The 23,342-nt window shown below is 38.4% G+C and overlaps 2 protein-coding genes across 2 annotated transcripts; both read left to right on the top strand.

Moving 5' to 3' along the window:
- Nucleotides 1–8,369: 8,369 nt before the first annotated feature.
- Nucleotides 8,370–9,515, top strand: LOC120775584. Its single transcript, XM_040105820.1, has 2 exons — nt 8,370–8,686; nt 9,014–9,515. Exons 1-2 carry the CDS (start codon nt 8,635–8,637, stop codon nt 9,445–9,447), a joined length of 486 nt encoding a protein of 161 aa, XP_039961754.1. The 5' UTR covers nt 8,370–8,634; the 3' UTR covers nt 9,448–9,515.
- A 2,435-nt stretch (nt 9,516–11,950) lies between these two features.
- On the top strand, nt 11,951–13,327 carry LOC120775600. Its single transcript, XM_040105839.1, has 2 exons — nt 11,951–12,019; nt 12,788–13,327. Exons 1-2 carry the CDS (start codon nt 11,980–11,982, stop codon nt 13,177–13,179), a joined length of 432 nt encoding a protein of 143 aa, XP_039961773.1. The 5' UTR covers nt 11,951–11,979; the 3' UTR covers nt 13,180–13,327.
- Nucleotides 13,328–23,342: the final 10,015 nt, after the last annotated feature.

The raw sequence follows: 23,342 nt of genomic DNA, 5'->3' as shown, positions 1-23,342 counted from the left end.
CTCTATCATCTGCAGCTTCAGACTTCCTGACTATTTCCAGGCCCAGGTTGCAGATATTAAGGTAGCAGTAAATTCACTGCTCTGGAGTGCAGCCTCCTTCAGAGAAGTTACCATCTACTCAGTTAGCACAGTGCCGATACTAACCTTGAACTCATTAATAGTGCGTTCAAGGCTGCTCCTCGCTATCAATAGCAACGAGTGTCTTTGTGATAAGGTTAGTATGAGTGCTTGTCCACAGCGGAATCGCAGGAAATTGCAAAGCTGATAAGCTAACAAGAAAAGGTACCCTAGAAACGCTATCGGTAAAATGGAAGTGGGTCGGTACTACCGTTTCCTCATGTATTCTAGTACTATATAGCTGAGTTTCACAGAAGCCTTTGACCCAAGATCGATCGGAAGAATCTATTGATCTTTTTGCCCTCAGTAAGCCTAGCCTATCTCCTGTTGTGAGGCTTTTAACAAGACATTGCCATATTGGCAATGAAACCTGGAATGCTACCAGGAACATCTACAGAATTTGTATGAAAGAAGATGAGGTGGAAACAACTCTCTTACTCCTTGATTGACCCGTGTTTGGGAGGTCAAGACACTTGAGAGCGCACACCTTTAGACAAATGAAAAATCGTTTTTAGCCTTTTTAACTCTTTCACTTAACCGTATAAATTTCGAAATATGAGCAATTTTTGAGAAAATTTTCTCTATGAAATTGTATTTTGTTTTAGTTATACTTGTATATCCAAAATTGAAAGGAAATATGTTGTATCCAATGACAATGATTTAACACGTAGTTACCCATATAGAGCAGTGGTTTAAAGCAACTCCTCCATGCTTAATTTGAGCGTTCTTTCTTCTTTCTAAGTACCACAGGACTACTACAATAACTTTAAGAGATTTAGTCAGAACACCCTTTCAAGTCCGGGAAAACCAGGCTAATACAAATCGAAATTCAGGAGCCATGAAAGCAAGATGTCACATTAATGTCAAGCCTCCATTTACATAGGAAGACAACTTTGCCCTTCATATTGGATTCAAAAAACAGCAATAAGAAGCTGAGATTAACTACAGGTATACACGGCGCTTAACTCATCATAGCCTACAGAAAGCAACACAAAAGCCGCTTCGACTGTCCAAAAGCCCTCACTAGCAATAGCATCAAGTTACTTCAGCATCATTTTTGTTTGGGTGTGAGTTTATAGTGGAATCGCCGAAAAGCAGTTCTTAGGAATATGAGTTACTGGACTTTTTCCAATTCATATTCATAGGGTTAGGCAAAAATATTCTCGGACATCAGTTGTCACTGCTTTCTGAGCGATGTTAAAACATTTCGGCAGTTTTGCCTCCAATGATCCAGAAGACATAGCGTTTTGTCGATGTGTAAGGGTCTTATGAGCTATTATACAGTAGTTCTAAGTACCACAACGGAACAGCGTTCTAAGCTGTCCACGTGCGATCCCTGTTAGTATCGACTATTTAAGCTAAGCTAGATGTGGCTTTAAGATGTTGCTTTACTCTTTCAAATGGAAATGCGGCAATAATTATTGGTTATGATCTATTTACATAGATCCGGTTGCTTTTGTATCATTTTATGACAAAACAGTTAAAATTCCTCTTTCAAATCAAACACTGTGCGACTACAAGTTTCTTGAGTTAACAATATATGCGAAACATTTATGAATTGGTATCGTTAATTTATGAGCTTTAAAAATTGGACGACTAAAAATTTAAAGACTTTCAGCGTCTACTTTCCTTCCACAATCAGTTTACTTGAGATCAGCGCAATAAGCGTACTGAAAAAGTGCTTAACAGCTTATCTAATCGCGTGCAGAGGTTTCTGTTAAATTTAAAAAATAAGATGCGACTGGGGCCCAAAAGTTTTTGTCTGACGATTGGCGGTGAGTACAAATATTTATCGTTATGATACCATTACCTTAAGAAGAACATCGATGTGTTGATAAATATTACTTGAAACAACTGCTGGTTGGTACTCAATAAAAGAGGGATAGATAGATTCTCGTACTAGCGTTGGATATTTATAGTCCCAGTTTTAATAAGAAGTGTTTGTGGTGTTGATGTCGAGTTACGGAACAAAAGCTGCTGCTGAGTGATCGAAAAATAAATCAGAGATTAAGAATTAGCAGCTCAATAGCTTCTCATTACTAATATAATTCTAACAAATAAATTATGTTTCTTCGTTTCAGCTCTATTTTTTGCCGCTTTTACGAGTATGTTAACAGTTAGAGCAAATCCAATTGAAGTTCAAACAGTAAAGCCATCGGATCGATTGATTCTGGAAGATGAGACTAGTAATACTAATATTAATACTAATATTGTGATTAATAACTACGACAATGGTCAAGTAATCATAAATAACGTTGTTGTTGGCACGATAACAAAGGATTCTTCTTCAGATTCGAGTTATAGTTGGTTTTAGTTTTTCCCATTCTGTTGAATATAAATAAATTTAGCAAAAACATATTAAGTAAGTAAGTAAGGGAAAGCAAACTCATTATAAAGGGCAAAGCAAATTGAGTATACGATTAAATCAAGTAAAAACTGTCAAAAATTCTTACTCCGATATATAGTAAGTATATTTGTACAGCTGTTCACGAGTGATCAGCCGAAATTTAAGGTTTTTTTTCAATATAAATAGATTCAGTGAAGGTTGTCGGAATTTCTGAAGATCCTCAGTTTCTGGATGATGAAGCGTGCTTGTCGATAATTTAAAAGTCTTTAATTTAAGCAATCACATCACGCGCAAGTCCATCCATAATCTTTATGCGATTTGTTCAAAAACTAAAATCTTCAAAGCTCTTGAGTTTATTTGTAAGTGAGTTCTTCTTTTTGTCTGCATATGCGTCTCTTTTCCCTCTTCAACTCTCGGTATCACCCCCCTCGTGTTGTGTTCGATCGCACGAGGGGGGGTCTGCTTTCGCTGTCTGTGTTCTCTCCACTGCGTCCTGGTAGTCCTCATCTTACAAGCTGTTTTTTCGACTTTTACGAAAACCAATGGTTTTGCGTGCATGAGCTGTTCCACAGTTCTCTTATATCGAGTTGCTGATGAGTGCTCTCAGAGATCAGGAGTGCAAGTCGAGTAGAACTTGCTTGCGGTCGTGCTTTGCTGTGTATCTTCGCTACAACAAGATAGTGGTCCGATTGGATGTTATGTGCTCAAAGGATACGCACATCTAAAACACTGGCGACGTGTCATTTATCCATCACAACATGATTGATCTGCTTTTTTGTACTGAAATCTAGTACAACAGACAACTCTATCTTGGGCCCCTACGAAGTCGATCAGCCTCTGCCCATTTGGCGATTTTTCATAATGAAGACTGAACTTTCCGTCTGTTGTACCAAAGTTACCTTCTTCTTTGCACGCCCTGATGTTAAAATCACCAAACACAATTTTTACATCGTCGTGGGGGCAGTGGTTATAAACGAGCTTTAGTCGTGCTTCTTTTCCGTCGAGGCGTGGGCGCAAATCAGTGTTATGTTGAGAAATATTGCTTTGATGCGAATTGTGGCTAGACGCTCATTGATCGGAGTGAATGCCAGGATTCGACAACCAAGTCACGAATCCTCCACCGAGTTTCCGCTCTTTTATATAGCCGCTTTAGTAAACATCATAAGGACGTACTCGCCTCGTACAACGCAGATTGGCAGCGGCACCTTGCCAATTTAGGAACCGGACATTCCTGTTGCATGCCCTAAAATCATAGCCTTATTACGTTTGTTGTTGTTTCCATTTCATTGGGCGTGGTTTCTACGTGGCGGGTACCAAACACATTTATATAGAGAGCCGCTCGTTTCAATACCGACGCTCGCTCGCAGCCGCACTTCTGGTAAACATACACTGCAATTAGATTTCAGCGAACCCTTAAACTCTCTTTTAGTCGTAACCCCAGGCTCCTCACGGGCTGGCCAACGCATCTTTTACAAGCGTTGCTCACGTTTTCAGGCGAGGATTCAAGATATCAAAGAACTAGATGTGGTCCTAGTGCCTTGCTTTTAAGCTAGTTGAATATATCAAGGTCTTTCCTGCCATTAAATTAGTTTATACTATACACACCAACTGGCTGTCACGTCATTCATAGACCTTGAGGTTCTTTGCAATGATAAGACTCGATGCGACACCAGTAAGTAGTGACCTGTGACTCAACAACCGTCCTATAGCGAAATGCGATACTACAAGTATGTTTAGAAAATACGCGTGTTCTCCATTCGTTCCCTTGAACATGATATTGGATTTCCTCTGACATTGTTTCTTTAATTGCCGCTTGGATATCAACGTATATATTGTTGCTCTTTATGTAGTTTCCTGTATGATCAGCTATCTTGGCAGCTTTGGTGACCGTAAATTCCTCGTTGATTACAACAGATAATATTTAAAGGTATTTTTACTTTTTCAAATTCTTAACTTAACAGTTTTGCAAATCTCACTGATGTCACGTCTCAATTTAAACCAAACAGTATGCGACTACGCGTTTCTTGTGTTAAAAATTGACGCAGAGCATTTATGATTTGATATTGTTAATTTACAAACTCTTCGAACTGAGTTAAATAAATCTCAAAAACCTTTCCTCCCTCACCAATCAGTCAACTTGAGGTCACCGCAATAAGCGTTACTAGTTGTTTGTCTAACTGCCTGCTATTGTGAAATCATTTGCAGAAGATATATACTTAATTTAAGCTGTTACCGAGGCTGACATGTTTCTGTCTGACAACTGTCGGTGAGTACAATTATTTATTGTACTATTATGTATAATATTTGTACTATTACGAGAGGAAGAGTCTCGAAATGTCGATATATATTACTTAAAACATCTGCTAGTTGGCACTTAATAAAAGAGGGAAGACAAGTTTGTTAAGATTGTTGTGCCAGCACGGGATATTCAGAGTCACAGGTTTAATGAGAGGTTTTTGCGGTGTGTTGATGTCGTGTTTTGGTGCAGTGGAGTTACGGCACAAAAGTTGCTGCTGTGTAAGGAGTGGTCGAGGAATAACTCAGAGATTAAGGATAACACACAGTAGCTTCTCATTACTACCACATTGCCAACGTATAAATTTTTCTTTTTTCTTCGTTTCAGCTCTACACTTTGTCGGCTGTACGAGTATAGTACAAGTTAGTGGAAAGCCACCTAAAAAGCTAACACCACAATCGTCGAGACCATTGAGTCTAGATGATGGATTCACACCTATTGCTTTAGACACCAATGAAGTTCTTGCAAACACGATACAAAATGATGTTTCTTCATATGCCACAGAAGCTAGTTATGTCAGTATTGGTGATTATAAAGACTTGTTTTATGATAGTTGGTGTGATTCTGAGGAATCGAGTTACTTTAGCGACAGTGATTATACTGTACAGTGTGATGATAGTTGGTGTGACTCTGAGGAATCGAGTTACTTTCGCGACAGTGATTATACTATAGAGTGTGACGATAGTTGGTGTGACTCTGAGGAATCGAGTTACTTTAGCGACAGTGATTATACTGTACAGTGTGATGATAGTTGGTGTGACTCTGAGGAATCGAGTTACTTTAGCGGCAGTGGTTATACTGTACAGTGTGATGATAGTTGGTGTGACTCTGAGGAATCGAGTTATTTTAATTATGGTGATTCATATAGTTACTTATAAATTGCATAGAAATATACATACAAACAAGCATAATTCGCGAGAGGTGCCAGACGATACCTCTTATAAAAAACAGATGTAGTTAAATAAATTGAGCAAAAAAGCAACAAACGATTTATTTTTATCTAAGGTTAGTAAATAACAAGAAAAATCAATTGCACTGAAGCTATAATTACCTTTACAGGTGCATTTCTTATAGCAGAAAAGGGTATACAAAATGCTGAGTTTAATTTTTGATCATTCAGAGTGTATGGTAGCTATATATTATAGTGATCCGTTCTACAAAAAATATTTGGGTATTCTAGCATTGCCCAGTAGTAATCCATACCCACATTTCGGAAAGATATCTCGTCAAGTAAAAAAAGTCTTCCATGTAAGAGCTTAATTTTAAGCTTTAAGTTTGTACGACAGCCGTCAAATATCAGCAATTCAAACAAAAGAACAGCTTATTTGGGGGGAAAGGAAATTTGCAAATTTTCGGACTAATAACTTAAAAGTTGATGGTCAACCCCGCGTATATACCGGTTGACGGACATGGCTAAATCATCTCAGCTCGACATGGCGATCATTTTTATAAGTTAAGTTATCACTTTGGAAGATGGATTTTGCTACCCATTTTCATACGCTTTTGCAGATCACTTATGATAGATCTATTGTATTCTTCATTTTCTTATTTCTGAGATATTGTAAGAGTTTTGCTGCTTGGTTGTCAAACTCGGCAACTGCACCAACCGCAAAGTGAATAGTGATTGTGACCTTCGCATTCCTCAACTGCAAGTTGGAAAACAGAAATAGTCCAGCACAATGGCATTAATTTCATAACGGTACTAATAATTTGGGAAAATACTGGCGCCAGTTGTTGGATTATGTGATAGAAGGTAACGAGCAAATTCAAAATTAATGGATCCATCAATATAAAAATGGCCATCAGAAAGTGGAGTTGAATCCTCGTAAAACTTAAATTATAAAAATAAACGTTATCAATAAAAAATTAATATAATTACAAATGTTAAGTAAAGAATAAATTGCGAGCGAAACCACGAAAATATAATTTATATATATTTTACAGAGTCCGCTTAGTGGCTTATGGGTACTATAAATAGTATGACCACTTCTCATATATGTAGGTATATGGCGGCTAGAGGAGATATTAAACAAATTCCATTCCATTTTTGGGACAAGAGTATAGTATTATCATTGAAAGACTGTCTCTGAATTTTATTAATATATTACATATGTAGCTTCATCGATATTTCGGTAGAAAGTCACCCAATGGCACTGGAGCTCGTATACTTGGTATCCGCTGGTTTGAGCAGCTGATGCGAGCTTTAGAAATTTTCAATGTAACAGGTATATGTGAAGTGGGCGGGGTTATAATTCCAATTTTCCTTACCGAATCAGCGGAGATACTGAAAAGTATTGTTCTGAATAAATTAGGGTGTTTTGTCTGTAGAGTTTGAAAGATATATAAATCAAACCTATTAGAGGGTGGAGTCACAACCAATTTTTTAAAACTTCCGAACAAAAAAAGTCACTCCGAATTGCGTTCGGATATTTACTAACTAATAGACTTGTTTATATCTCACTGTGGGTTGGCAAAGTTTCGATTCCGCACTACCGCAGGAACATGTGCACCGAGTTTTATCAAGATGTCTTAATTTTTACTCAACCTATCGCTTGGCCTTTATGCCGTTGTATCTGAATTTGGTATCCCCGCCAAAAGCTCCGTCAGGATCGGAGAGCACCTCTCCGAGCCGTTCGATACCAAACAAGGTTTTAGACATGGCAACTCCTTATCGTGCGACTTCTTCAATCTGCTGCTGGAGAATATAATTCGAGCTGCAGAAATGAGTGGAGCAGGTACAACCTTCTATAAGAGTGTACAGCTGCTGGCATACGCCGATTTTTTTGATGTCCTTGGCCTGAATATCCGCGCCCTTAGTACTGCTTTCTACAGTATGGATAAGAAAGCGAAGCAAATGGGTCTGGTGATGAACGAGGGCAAAACGAAATATCTTCTGTCATCAAAGAAACAGTCGTCGCACTCGCGACTTGGCTGCCACGTCACTGTCGACAGTCAAAACTACGACGTCGTAGATAATTTCGTTTATCTTGGAACCAACATCAACACCAACAACAACGTCAGCTTCGAAATCCAACACAGAATAACTCTTACCAACAGGTGATACTTCGGACTGAGTAGACAAATGAGAAGTAAAGTGCCCTCACGACGAACAAAGACCAAGCTCTACAAGTGACTCATCATACCTGTTCTGCTATAGGTTGCAGAGGCGTAAATAGTGACATCATCTGACGAGTGAACGTTACGAGCATCCGAGAGGAAGGTTCTGCGGAAAACTTAAGGTTCTTTGCGCCTTGCCCACGGCGAATACCGCAGTCGATGGAACCATAAGTTTTATGAGTTATTGACATTGTACAGCGAATTATGAAACAGCGGTTGGGTAATGTCGTCCGAATGGATGAAAACCCTCCAGCTCTGAGAGAATTCGACTCAGTACCCACCGGGTGAAGCAGAGGAAGAGAAAGGCCTGCAGTTCATTGTAAAGTGGAATCCCAAATTGTTGGCAAGCAGCGAAAAGGAAGAACGACTAGCGCGCTGTTGTAAACTTCGCGTAACCGCTGTCTATGTCAATAAAGAAGAACAAGATTAGTTTAAGAAGAATTCAGAACTCACTATACGATGAACCTCTCAATTAATTAAATCGATTTGGAAATTTATTCATTTATCTTATTGGTTATAAACACGCCTATAGCATTTTTTCCACGATGAAAAATATTCGTTATGTGACTACACGTTTCTTGACAACAATAGGCGGAGATCATTTATGGTTTGGTATTGTTAAAACAAAACTTAGATACGAGTGAAATACTCTTTCAACACATAAGTATTCTTATAATTTTCTTCACAAATTAGTCCCCTTGATAACGTGAGACTGTCAACTTGTGAACGTTAGACATCCGTGATTTCTACTAACGAAATGGCAAAGGAGATGTTACCGGGATCAATATGTTTGCTTTTGACTATTGCCGGTGAGTATAATAATTAACTGCTATGAATTAGAATCAGAAAAGGCAACTAATAGGATGGATGGTTGCATAAAGAGGAATAAATTACATTGTATTCTGGTTAGTGTGAATTAAAATAAAAAGAACAATTTTTACAAGAACTGTAATCTGATGCTTAGATCGTTCTGCAACAAGCTTAAACACCCAGCAAGTTATCAGCGGTCATGTAGTAGACAATCTCTTTCAAGGTAACACTAGGCATAAGGAATGTTTTATAGAATATTATCCATTACCACCAAAAAAACTCACTAAACTTATAATAAATTTGTTTTCTAAATTCTTTGATTTCAGTTCTAATGCTTGCCAGCAATATGCCAAGGGTTAGTGGAAAAGCGCTTGAACAACCAGCGAAGAGCCCATCGGATCCTATCTCAGTAGTAATAAATCAACCACAAACAACATTAGTTATAGGATCGGATTTAGCTAAGGAACTAATCGCAAGCTTACTTAGTGGTAAAGCAGCTGCTGATGAAAATGAGAAGGAACGTGTTAAGGCTGTGATAAATAATCCGACGAAAAAAGATGAGGAGAAAAGTAATGAAAGTAACAATGACAGCTCTGAGATTGTAACAACTAAGCCTGGGGAAAGTTCAGAAACAGCAAAAGAAACAAATAATTCCGAAAGTACGACAAATAAAAATACACAAACTCTTCGCTCTAAACGTGTGCAGGAGTATTGGGATGATCTTGATAAATACAATGATTATTGGTTGTGGCTAGGTTAAATTAAAATTGACAGAGCGTGAACATGTTCATTCAATGTGGTTTCTTGTTTGAAGAGTGATGCTGTTAATATCTGGGTTATCTAAAATATATATATAGAGTAAATAAGTAAAATACGTATGTAATAAACTTGCTGTTTTTTGTTTCGATTAATTTGAAGTTTTTGGGTTTCGCAGCGCGTTTGTTGATAATGGCCTTTGATTTAAGCTTGAATATCACCTAAGCCCTTTCTAAATTCCACAGTCACTTTATGCGATTTAGTCATAACACATAAACCTCCCAAGCCCGGCAGAACTTTGCTAAGTCAAATTGTAATTCATAAACCATAAACTACAAATCTTATGATCATACATTGTGACAGAAAAGTACACGGAAATTATACATAAAACGTAAGATATTTAAGTTCTTATCAATATTTATTTTATCGCCTTCAAAATAAACCCCACCACATGTTATACATTTATGGTAAGGATTTTTCCAGTCCTTAAAACACTTATCAGCTAAAACTAAGCGAAAAACTATACAATGGCTTGTCAAAAAAATCTTGCGGTATTTTTATTGAATTTTTTTTATTATTGAAATTGAAATGAATTTTTGATGACTCATGCCTAGCTCTTGACCGATGCTACGGCTGCTACTATGCCGGTCTCTTTCGACCAATTCAGCGATTTTATCGCAATTTTCGACGACAGGCCTTCCGGAGCGTGGCGCATCTTCGACCACCTCTACACCATAATGAAAACGTTGAAACCATCGTTGTGCGGTGGAAATGGAAACTGTATCGGGTCCATAAACTGCACAAATTTTATTGACGGCTTGAGATGCATTTTTGCCTTCATCGTAGTAGTACTGTAAAATATGCCGTATTTTCTCTTTATTTTGCTCCATGTTTGCGACGCTATAACTCACGAACGAATTAAAAGAAACGACAATCAATCAAACACGTGTTTGCGTGTGAAATGAGCTTTCTAAAAAGGTATAGCATGACCCGATGCGACTGGAACTACGCGCTTTCAGCGCCAACTAGCGAAAATACTGCGAGACTTTTTTGACAACCTATTACATATAAATGATGAGGGTGACGAGAAAAGTTGAAATACGGCTGACTGTCTGTATGTACGTCCGTCCGTCCGTGCGAGCTGTACATAACTTGAGTAAAAATGGAGATATCTTGATGAAACTTCGTTTGCAGGTTTCCTAGTACAAAAATTACGTGTTCGTAAATAAGCATTATCGAACCATTGCCACGCCCACAAATCGCCATTAACCGGAAACCTCTCTCTATTAAATTTAATGTATATATCTCCTTAGCTACGAAAGCTAAAACAACTAAATTCGCCCATCACAAATACTACAAACACTTCTACCGATAATGTGAAAATGGGTGAAATCGGATGAAAACCACGCACACTCCCCATATAACGGTACTCTTCAAAACGACATAAAGCGCGATAAATCAATAGCTAAATGCGCCAGAAACGAAAAAATTTGCCGCCGGGATAGTATGACAAGGCTTTTAGGGGCCGGGGTAAAAATTAGACGATGTGCTTTGTGCTTGACATCGCCCACTTTTTGGTGAAATCCCATAACGCGGGACTCGACCAAACCGATTTCGACAAAACTTAGTACGTGGCTTTCTTCCTATATTCTTATGTCACATGGTGAAAATGAGTGGAATCGGACAATAACTACATACGTCTACTTATAGGTACCGTATAGCACAATTCTACTTGATTCCTTTACTTTCCAGTACACAACTGACTTGGACAACTTGCCTGTTTTTTCGTTGTCGAAAATGGTCCTTGACCAGGAACCCAAATTATTGGCAAGTGGAGTTGACCTGCCAGTGAGATTAAGATAATTATTCATTGGCGACGGCAAGGCTAGCAATGCCGCTTGGCTGTCTGTGTAGTTCTTCTACCGTTTGGAAGATGCTAGCTGTGTTTGGTTGACGGATAAAGAGAGAGGGATATCGAAGTCCTCGGAGTATTCAATACTGTACCCTGAGTGACTCAACTGGCCCGACTCAATGCTTTAGAGTTTATATTATATAGGAATTTCCTGCCAATATTAGAAGATTAAAAAACAGAAAAATAAAAATTACAATATGTTGTCGGATCTGATTATGATATATTTAAATCAGGTTTCTTTTGATTTATTTTACAGCTACCTAAAGTTTGAAAATTTTACTGACATCACGTCCAATTTTAAGCTATGCGGCTACACGTTCATGAGTTAACAATAAATAGCGATCACTTATGAATTGCTATTGTTAGAATTGTATGGGTACAGTTTTTCAGAGAACTTTTGAGCGATTGAGAAATTCTTTTCTGAGAAAATTCCACTTCTGAGCGCAGCAATGTCAACTTGCGTAGTAAAGTAGACAGATTTCACCAAACTAGGTGGTGTTCAAAGAACAGCTCTCTAAAACGGCCTCAGAAATATAACTCAATCACTCGGCTTATAAAAGCCCATGAGGAAGTAGCATCTTTGGGTAGTATCGGTTAGTGTTTGGAAGCGTTGATTGCTGGAAAATGCTCTCGAAAACCAAATTCGTGTCGCTGGTTTTGTGCGGTAGGTACTGAGGTTTTAAGTATTTCAAAAGCGATTTTAAGGATTCCTTGAACCGATATCCTTACGAGTTACTACGGCGTAGGCATACAAGTGTCAAAAATACTTTCAGGTAAGGGAGTTTGTGATGGTTTGTTTCTAGTACTATTGTTTGTTATGAGTGTTGGTACGGACAGTAGGAATTTAAAAAGAAATAATGGACTTAAACGAATCTGGACGGAAGGTAAAAATTGCATCGTGAATGAGTATCTACGACACAAACTTTAAGGGAAAAGAGTAAGAGATTCCGTGCTTATAAATTTAGTTTTAATTCCTTTTTAAGGAACGCGAGTAGCTGCTAGTAGAAGGAGCAGGCATCCAAGCAAGGAAGACAACTATTTGCTTCAATTGGAGCTGGCATTTTGTCATATTTATGGAGGTTATCTCTCGAAACTACCGATGTGTACTTAATATAATGTGTCATCTTGTGCTTCACTAGTGAAAGTGAATGGTCCGTTTTTTGGATGCAAGATTAACAGCATGTCTCCTCGCGGCCTTTAGGCTCGGCTGTGCCTTTCTTGGTTGTTTGGCTAGTTTTTGGCGAAGCCCAGCTGGGATTGCTTCCACTGACATGGGTACAGAAAGACATTATTTTTCAAAAACTTTTTTTCTTAACATTTTGCGATTTATTTGTTCCAGCAAAACAGAGGTGCTGAAAACACGATACACTTCACCGTCTTTTTTGAAATAACTTATATAAACAGCTAAACATTTCACATATTCTCTTTCCAGCCTTATTTATCAATGGCGAAATACAAAGCGTCAGCGGAAGACCTTTCATACGAAAACAATACGAAGGTATTATCGAATCAGCGACAGACACAATGAGAAGTATTGTGGAGTCAATTCATGCAACTCTGATGGATAAGGTGTCCACCTTGGTCTCCAATGTAGCCACACAAGTTGCCAAAGATCTTTTGCCTGCAAAATGTGAAGACGGCGTCGACTGCGATCGGTCCTTCCTTGAAACCGTAATCAGCAAAACTGCTATAAATCTAATTACTGATAGATTAAACCCACTGACAACAAAAACAACTGGGGCAACAACAACTGTTCAACCAGTGACTGATGCAGCAACTACTGATGCGCCAACCACCGATGAACCAACAACTGATGCACCATAAAGCAAGCAATGCGGCTTCATGCTACGACCAAATTAAAATATCATAGAATAGATTTGCTTGCATACACTAGTATAATGTCAGTATATTAAAAAAGAAGTACACGAAATAAAATGTTCTAACCACAAGCCTTCAAATTAATGTCGGTTATATTCGCGCGCAGGTTGCAAATATCTCCGACGCAAAACGCTGAAAGCTGTTACATGCGACAATAAATATTTTAATCGCTTGATTTTCTCATCCTATGTCATCATATCACTTTAGAACACCTACAGGTGTGAGAAAATAGCATTCTACATTCTTTGAACAGCAAATTCTCAGCTAGAGCCCCAGTTAAATAGCTCTAGTATGTTCAGTTTGAAACGATGCTGCATCTTCAACCTTTTTTGATTCGTAAATTTTTGGGTTAACAGATTCCAGAACTTCAAGCATTAATAGTAACCAAAGGTATATGGGATTTTCGGAAAATTGAGTTCACGTCAGTGGTTATTCTGTGCCAGAAAACTAAGTTCTTTCTTCTCTCAGCCTTGACCAGTAGTCGTCTTGGAAAACTTACACTTATGAAGCTTTAAGCTTTGAGCCATCGGTAGAGTGGTTCATAAAACATTGCTCGAAAATCTGGTTGCCGGGTATGAAACTAAAACCGCTGGAAAAGTGACTCCAGCTTTTCTGTCTATTTACGAAATAATCTCCCCTACTTAATATAGCTGAAAGACGCTTTTAAATTAGAAATAACTCAAGTTAACCTTTGCGATCTCGTGCAACACGTTCAGACAATTCTTCATGCCGTTGAGTGCAATGAACGTGGCGTTGTCCTGTGAAAACAAAGCAGCCGCATAATTTGACCTCATGTGTTTGCTGGCAAATCGTGGCTGCCATGAATAGTGGCTACAAGGCTGACGATGTCGTCATCGTCTATTCTAATATCCAATTGTTGCATACCGTCTGCGTGCCACACGTAGCCATCCATACGCCGGTTTCCACCACTAAGTATAAGTTATCAGCTCAAAACAAGAATAACAGACCGAGAGTTGACTGACGCGTTCCCCCAACCGTGCGCCAAATAGAGCAATTGTTAGCCGCGTCACGTTGTAGAAGCGTCGCATACTCGTTAAAGCGACAGATGCTCCTGCGAGAGGCGGCGCCAGTCTGCACCCGATTGACAACATATCCTCATTGCCTACGCACACATACACAAACTTGTCTTGTACGAGTATTTGCGTTTATCGTGCTTGATGTATGTGTTTCAAGCCTGGAGACTAGCCGTTTTAGCAGTCGACTGCAGAATCTCACAGCCGGGTTATGGCCGTTGATGGCTGGGTGTCTGCCGCCAAGTTGTCGCGCCAGTTTTAATAATTGGCGCTGGAAGCTGCGTCCGTTTGGCGCAACGCTGAGACACGTAAACGTCACAGTGTGTTAAATATATAAGTTGTCCTTCCTTGTTTTGATTTTCTTACTCATTTAAGTCATATCCGCTTTTTGTTTTTCTTTGTGGTGAGCTTTTGCTTTGTTTTAGACTTCAAGAGCATTGAACTTGAGGGAGATTGCTTAATGAAGCATTCACTAAAGTGCAAATCAGATTGGTTGTGTGCAGTTTTCCGTTTTCCTACAGTCCACATCGCAAGTACACTTAGAACGACTTAGAAGTCCACATCGCAAGTACGCTTAGAACGACTGATATCCGAGTCTCCTAACTCTTTACGTAATGGAAGTATTCTAATATCGAACTTTATTTCCTAACTTCTCCGAAGCTGGACCGCACCCCTGCGTTTAGAAGGAGGCCTCCAAAAGTTTATATTGGAATGCTGAAGACCCAATGTTCTCCCCAGATTCCCTTGATCGCTTACGATGAGAGTTTTTAATTTCGTTTTAACTCTTATACATTGCTTATGATAGCAAGGAATACTCCAGAGTCCATGAACCAAATACCGCTTGAATCTGGTAGAGATGCATCCTGCACTACAGTTAACCAAGCCTCGAGTTTTTATTTAAAGATAGAAGCGCCAAAATGAGTGGATGGAACTTGATGCTTAAGAAACTATATCCCGAGCTTGTGTGAAGCCAACGGGTCCAAAAATTACCTCATTGAGACTATATGTACTTTCAAAAAATTTGTTTCTATTGGAAGGACTTGGATAACATGGAAAAAAATGGCGCCACCGATCACCAAAATTTCTTTTTTCCAGGGAAGGAAGTACTAAATGAAATATGGAGTCATGTGTAGAAGTTCATGCAATTCACTTGGGCGTGTCCAGAAAGGATTCTTTTACACATGTGGCTCAAGCAGGTCACGACTTTCGGTCTTAGACCAAGTATTAGTCCAGTCATTATAGTAAGTTCACCGAGATTCTTACCTAATTTAAGCTTAAATGACTGGACTATATTCTCTGGGTAGCCGGGAGAACACCCCCTTGAAGGCAAGCTAAAATGGCGACCCTGAACGAGAAAAAAACATAAAGAGAACATGTGTTCTTATTAAACAAATCAGTAAAACCACTGAAAGAAGTCAGATACATACAAAATGAATATGAGGATGGTTTCATCAATGAATGCTGAGGACCCAGCGAAAGTAAAAAAACTTCTTAGGAGAAGAATTCAATGAATTGAAAAATAAGCTATAATACTAAGTATTTTGTAGCTTCATTGACTACTAATCACTTGAGTCCGTTCCTTATTTTTCAGGCTTCAAGAATACGACTTTTGAGTATGACCGTCTATTGTTACCGCTTGGTCTTGTCCTTTTACTCCTCCCATCGAAAAACTCACTGTTTACTGCTTCGAAACTTGACTCGTGCATGGTTAATGAGCGGCGCTCAACGCACATTCTACTTTGCTTTTGAGAGCATATAATTCATCATCTCATTCTGTGAACTATGCGACCGAGTAGCCTAACCTGTCAAAGGACTGAAACGATGATATTTCAGTATTTATATGTGTATTTCTATAGCTTTAGTGCAGAGGCAAAACCAATTCTTACAACATGCAGGCTTTTGTTGTTAGCTGCATAAACAATAACAACAATTCACTCTATAAATAAACAGGCAGGGTACTGAAATGTTACATTGACATAGCTCTGCATGCATAGACGCCAGGCGGCTCTCTAACCAGTGTTGACTTACAAACGAGCAGCTGTCTGATTCATCGACAAATTGTGTGGCTTAGACAGCACTCATTTAGTAAGTAAGGCCAATATAAGTGGCTACACCACATCAACAGCAGCTCATACCTTGCTGTAAGGGTACCCATACTACATCTTATATAAATAACAAATAAGTAGCCTAACGCATTCCAGACTATGCATGTAAATCATTGTCAAAGAGGCAATTGCTTTTTGCTCCTTTCCCTACTTGCAGAAAGCGCATAAATCATTTCCTGTTCGGTTGTGGGTATGGGCTCAGTAAATCGCACTTAAGTTGCTTTTAATCGAGTAGAAATGTTGTCACGTGCTATCTGATTACTTTAATTTACATAGAACAGGTTTTGAGTTGAGAAGCGAAGAGGAAACTGAAGAAAGTGCTGAAGAATTATATGATAGAATATATGTAGAAGACGAGTAAGATACAACTTTCTTCTCGACCAGACGTATTAGGCGTAATCAAAAATAGCCGCCTCAATAGATTTGTAATAGGTAGTTAAATGCTTTGTCGACATATGAATGTTATTGTTGTTTTTGGAACGGTTATATAACTCCCATTAGGGTGGTGGTAAGGTTCAAATAAGCTTTCATTGTGGTCATCCAACGGTAGGCCCAGGCAAAGAGCTGTTTCGACAGTGTCACACAATAGGGAGAGGGGTGTTAGATGTGCAGGGTTAGCTGGGCATGCAAAGAGATGGTAAGAGCAATGCAGGGACTCGTATCCCAAGTTGTCATGCTGAACATAAATTTGATATATCGGGTTTGATTCTGGATAAGCAGGGATTTCACCTGCTACAGTATCCAGAACGAAGCAGGGCAAAGGTCACTCACGATACTCATGGCAACTCGAGCTCAGTGGGCAGTGGTTTGACTTCAAGTACGCAATTCACTGAGAGTGAGTCGGTGAAGGTGTTTACGGCGCCACTGTGAATGACAGTCGGTGCAGTGACCTAGTTGAGTAAGGACCTCTTGATGCTGGTAAGAGGCGGTTTCGCTTCAAACAAGTGACTGCAGGGACTGCTTGTAGCGGCGTCTATTCTGCGCCTTAACTGGGAGCTTATGAGCCTCACTTTCTAGATGTACGAAAGGAGACTTCAAAAAGCATCCCGTTATAGTGCGGAGTGCAGTGTTATCATTCAACTCAAGGAGTGTTTGGTCTCACAGTGAAGCGGTGTTACAATTTTACAAGGGGATATTAGTGATCTTCTTTATGACTTTTAACATAACCTACCACATCGTTGGATACAAGTTTCAAACATTGCTCGATACACTTAGAGGAAATTACATTCTTATTTCAATTCTGACAACTGATTTCGGTAGAAAGCTGTAAAGGTTAAATTGCCATAGGCAACTATGAAACTCTAGTACAAAGCTGGGTGATGGAATCAATGTGTTGTTTCCAGATTACTACTGCGTAGGCGAGTACAAAAAAACACTTTCCTACTTTTTTAAGAAAAAAACACAGAAACTTCAAATATCATTCGAAAGAAAATTCGTTGGCATTTATGTTTTGAAGATTATCTCTTTTAAATGTTGGCTGCGGCTACGTCTCAGATGGTCCATTCGTTGAGTAAATTTTCGATCATTTCGACTGGTAACTGGCGAATGATAACTGTGATGTTTTGCTCCAAGGCCTGAATCGAAGTGGGATTGTGCGCATATACGTAAGACTTTACATATCTCCATAAGAAAATTTCTAACGGTGTGTTATCACGCGATCTTGGTGGATTGGTCTGCCCAAAATGTGAAACCATCTGCTTACCGAAGTGTTCTCTCAATATACATGTACACAAACTTAAATTTCAGACATCTAATAGTCGGTTATCATGCCGCTATGATTCCACCGCCCTACAAACCACTCCAAACCGTTAGTTTTCTGAATGAAAAGTAGCTCTTCTTCTTAAATGCGGCAAGTTTTCTTGTTTACATACCCATTTTCAATTATCTTTAAGCCTTTTAAATATCATATTTAAAGACGACGAAAGATGATTAGTGGAGATTAACTCTTCTTATACCGATTCCTCCAGCCTCTGAAGAAGTTAGAGAATAGTTATTGATGTGATCTATTGTGGAGTTCAATTAATGGACGGTTTTACTGTGATTGTACAAAAAGATGGTGTTTAGATCGCGGGAGTTGACCTGCAGTAATATACAACAAAAGCGTGGACCCTATATGTGGTGGTATGTCACTCAGGACATCATTCTCGGGCAGAAGCTACCGAATTTGTTGACTGACAATTTGTGAGTGATGCAATATCAAGGTATTGTGGTAAGTTTCAGATAGCGTTAGCATAAGCATGCTTTTATTTAAGGTTCCTGAATTTTTTTCCAGCAGACGTAATTTCTCTTTCGTCTAAAATATCCAAGCAGATACTGTTAAAGAAATAAGTTCGTGGAAAACTCTATAAGTCTAAATGATATTCAGGAGAAATCATTAGACACTTTTTCATTGTCCGCAATGAGGCAAAGCTCTTGTTTTCAAGCCGTCGTGCTACTAATGTTTAGGAAAAACATCGATCTTTATATCTTGCTCAGGGTACGTTTCTATAAAACCTGTAATACCCGAAAGGAAACGTCCTAGACCCTATAAAGTATTTGGAAATATATAAAAGGTCACTGAGACGAGCTGAGTCGATCGGTTTATATACTATATATGCGAACGAGTTCTTCAGTTTTGGAGGTAATACAATAAGATTTTGCACACCTGCTTTTCTCACCAAGAAGCTGCTCATTTTTCGGAACCACCGATTTCGGACTACTATTCCATATAGCTTTTTTATAAGCTGACTGATCGTGCTCATGTTCTTACTTAGCGTCTATGTATAATTATTTGAAATATTAAAGAGGTAACATGCGGTAAGACACTTATCAGAAATATTTATTAACATCAAAATAATTCCTACAGGGCATGTTTACAAGTGCATCGTTGCGGCATGCTTAGCCCATGACTTGCGATTTGCCAACACGTTGGTGTTGTGTTGGAATTTATAGCTGCAAAAATGCGCACCAGCATAACATTTTCACCAACAACAACACTTTCGCACCAGGGCCCCACCTTCGCCTGCCCTTTGAACCCTTGAAATTGTTAATGCAACTGGCATTTGCATATGTATGGCAGGCTTGCAGCCCTTTACATTGTGCATGTATTTAAGTGTGTATGTATGCATGTGGGTGTGTGTGTTCGTAATTTTTATTGCACACTTGAGGGCGACACTTATTGTTAGGTGTACAAGCGCTGTCAAGATTTATTTATGGCATTTAGACGAAACGTTTTTCTATTGTTGTTGCATGGCGCTTAGAAAGCAATGATTAATGTTTAGTGTGCTGTAAAAAAACATAAAAAAAAAACTAAATAGTATGCAAGTAGTAAAACGGTTGTCGCGCTGCATTTCAGGAAAGGAAGTATGCTGTGGGATTTTAGTGCAGACAAATGCAAGCAAACTAAAATTTTGGTCTTTAATTTTGAACACTGAGAGATTTGAACTTAATAAAGGACAAAGTTTCTTGTCTTACATTGGTATATTATTAAAAATTTTATCAAATATCTAAATAATAATTGGCAACTCTGATATTAAAAGGTGAATATGCTTCCTCTCTTGAAAATCGTCCATTCATCTGGAAAGATTGAAAGATATTTTATACGAAAACTATCCGGTTGATATTTGAGAAGAGAAAATAGGAGAAAGGGAGAGAGAACATCTTCAAATTATTCAAATCAAAATTCAAATTATCGACTAACTACACTTTTGTCAAAATTGGAGTCAAGAGTAGTGTCAAACTGTAGTGGAATAGATAGATTTTTTTCATGAGGAGAAGTTCCGGTTTGAGTACTACGAATAAATCATAAAATCTTTAACACCTTCGGTCATACGTGATGACGGTTTTCTTGTTTTTTTCAACTACCCATCTACAAGAGCTCATTATTCAGCTTAAAAAAGTCCATCAAACTATCTTTTGACCATCAGGTGATCTCTTCATAAAACAAGCCGCCGTCAGCTGTCACTTTGTTGCCAAATAGATTATATACGACTTTTTCCCCTAAAGATTGCACCGAAAATTTTCCATGCAACAGGCCCACGACACGAGATAACTCAATCACTAAAAGTTTCCTCAAATTAATTGATTGTAGCTGTATGGCACGTAACGGAGTCTTATTAGAACCAAAGATCGTACACAAAATGTTTAGTTAACAGCTTTTTGCTTGGAAGTGTTTTGGCTTGTCTTCAATTTTTGTATAAAATTTTGTGTGAAAAGAAAATTAGCTGCGCGGACGAATTCCGAACGTGGACTGAGACATATGATAAAACTACCTTGGAAGTTCGTATGGTCAATAAAAAGAATTACCTGGAAGTTATGCTAAGCAACCTGTTGAAAATGCCCGGATTTTTAAAAGCACAAAAATTGGATTTTGCAACATGATAATGCCTCTGCACAGGCATTGTTGCTTGTAGGTGAATATTTGGCTAAAACCAATGCATTAAGGGGGTTTTCTGGTCTAGCAATTAAAAAAAAATCAATTTTTTATATTTTCAAAGCTAAACTATTCAAGAATATGTGCACAAGAGGATTTTTCAAAATTCAAATTATTTTCGGTGATATAGGCATTTTTCTGACCAGGCATCCAAAATGGTTCGGCCGGAACTAATCGAACAAAAGACTTTACGCGAAACTTTAAACGCCTTTTTCTCAAAACTGACTTTTTCGGAACAATACCCACGATTTCTCAGGTTCTATTGGACCGATTTACTTGAAATTTTTATAGAGTCTTCTTTATAGGCTTGTTGGTTGGAACTAGCCCCAACCCCAAATTTTTATTTTTATTATTTTTAAAAAATTCGAAATAGTCAGAAAAAGTGATCCAAAAAACTTTTTTTCAGGCATTCGCCATTTTGTGAAAAATTTTTTTTCCCAATTTTCCGTAGTTCGGGCCATTGCGACATTATTCTAGATTAATAATCTTTTTTTTTTGGTTTCAGATAACTAGGAGGGTTGAAATCATGGGTATGGTCACGTGGAAATTTTTAGAGACCCCACACTTCGTCAGCTCATAATTTTTGAAATATTTTACTTTTTTTAGTTTTTAATTTTTTCCCGTACTCTTCTAAAATTAACAAATAACTAATAAAAAAATGGACAGCAAAAATATTAATTGCCTTTTTTTTACGACACTTTAAAAATTACCTGAAATTCATGCTTCTACCCAGAATACCCCCTTAATAGTGCTGGAAGCCTCCGTATTTCTCAGACCTGGCCACTGTTACTGTTTTTGTTTCCAAAAGTGAATGGAAAAGAATGACACTGGGCTACGAAGGAGGAGCTAAACAAGAACGCAAAAAGTTACCTTTATGTGCTTTGAGGTTTGAAGAAAACGCTGGCAGAAGTGCAATATAGCTTGTGGTGATTACTTTATGTTGGGCAAAATAGATATTCATGAATAAATGAGCACTTGCTTAAGGAAAACCAAATTCAAAACTCAATACTTTTTGAGAGAACCTCGTAATGACGTCTCAACGAATACTTGTGGATTATCATCACTCCAAATGTGATAGTTTTGTTTATTAATGTACCCATTTAACCCAAAAGTGAGCTTCATTGTTGAAAACAAAATTTTCATTTCGAACGTGCCACATGTTCGCTGAATGGAATCAAAGCGAGATGGTTACCGATCACAAGAAAATTTTGTTCAGTAGTGAAGCTCAGTTTTGGTGTCCTAAGATCCAGCGGTAAATTCTTCCATAAAGTGCATGGACACAGGCACTATTAAGTCGTGATGGCGGTTGAACTTATTGGAGTCTCTTCTTCGATATACTGCCGTCTTCTGTGGGCACTCTACAGTGTCTCTGGTGTTTTGCGTTCTCTACTAGGGTCAATGTGATTTTTTTGATGACTCATGCTCAGCTCTTGACCGATGCTACGGCTGCTACTATGCCGGTCTCTTTCGACCAATTCAGCGATTTTATCGCAATTTTCGACAACAGGCCTTTCGGAGCGTGGCGCATCTTCGACCACCTCTACACCAGCACGAAAACGTTGAAACCATCGTTGTGCAGTGGAAACTGTATTGGGTTCTTAAACTGCAAAAATTTTATTGGCGGCTTGAGTTGTATTTTTGCCTTTATCGTAGTAGTACTGTAAAATATGCCGTATTTTCTCTTTATTTTGCTCCATGTTTGCGACGCTATAACTCACGAACGACTTAAAAGAAACGACAATCAATCAAAAACGTGTTAGCGCGTGAAATAAGCTTTCCGAAAAGGTATAGCATGATCTGATGCGACGAATAAAACTAGAACTACGCGCTTTCAGCGCCAACGCGAAAATACCGCAAGACTTTTTTGACAACCTATTAGTATTGTCGCATTAAAATGGCTTATTATTATCTTCTGTCTATCAGAAATTACAGCATACCATAGGACCAAACTGACGCCTTATGTAAAGCAAACATATTCCTCTTCTGAATCTTTGCGTGATTGCTAGACTTACATAGGTGCTCTAAAAATCAGTTTATATCACAACTTAAATAGAAAAGCAATTTCAAACTAGAAACTTTCAATATTTAGATAATATTTACGCCTTCGCTTCAACTCCTTGGAATTTCTGTATAAAAACCTGTCTGCACAAGTGAAAAACAATAAATTATTAACAGCTGTAACTCCGCAACATTTCACTTCCTCGCTTTTGCCGACCGTTTGCTGTTGTTTGCTTTTAGGTATTTCTACGGAGCTTTTTGCTTGCTTTCGTAGCTCAATATTTGGTTGCCGACATTATTTGCAATTTGCCAAAACCTTTTGCAGGCGCATTTTTTCACGTATTTGTGTATAAATTCGCACCGAACTTTGCTGATTTCAACCGAAAACGGAAACTTTACGTACACAAACAATCAATGGCATCAAAGGAGCAAAGTATGCGTTGAAAGCTAAAAGGAAAACATAAATAAATATCGAAGAAAAACTCTCGAACTTGCTGTTTTCCTTAGACCATGGCAACTTCCGCTTTACCATTACCATTACCGTTACCTTACTTTCTTCAA

Source organism: Bactrocera tryoni, chromosome 4 (assembly GCF_016617805.1).
Source record: "Bactrocera tryoni isolate S06 chromosome 4, CSIRO_BtryS06_freeze2, whole genome shotgun sequence".
Classification (NCBI taxonomy): Eukaryota; Metazoa; Arthropoda; class Insecta; order Diptera; family Tephritidae; genus Bactrocera; species Bactrocera tryoni.
This window is presented reverse-complemented; position numbering and strand designations above follow the sequence as displayed.

Excerpts from the sequence above, each read along its gene's own strand:
- LOC120775584 (XM_040105820.1), top strand. The coding sequence starts at position 8,635 with ATGGCAAAGGAGATGTTACCGGGATCAATATGTTTGCTTTTGACTATT. Across the intron at positions 8,687-9,013 it reads TTTGCTTTTGACTATTGCCG|TTCTAATGCTTGCCAGCAAT; the intron begins GTGAGTATAATA and ends CTTTGATTTCAG.
- LOC120775600 (XM_040105839.1), top strand. The coding sequence starts at position 11,980 with ATGCTCTCGAAAACCAAATTCGTGTCGCTGGTTTTGTGCG. Across the intron at positions 12,020-12,787 it reads CGTGTCGCTGGTTTTGTGCG|CCTTATTTATCAATGGCGAA; the intron begins GTAGGTACTGAG and ends TTCTCTTTCCAG.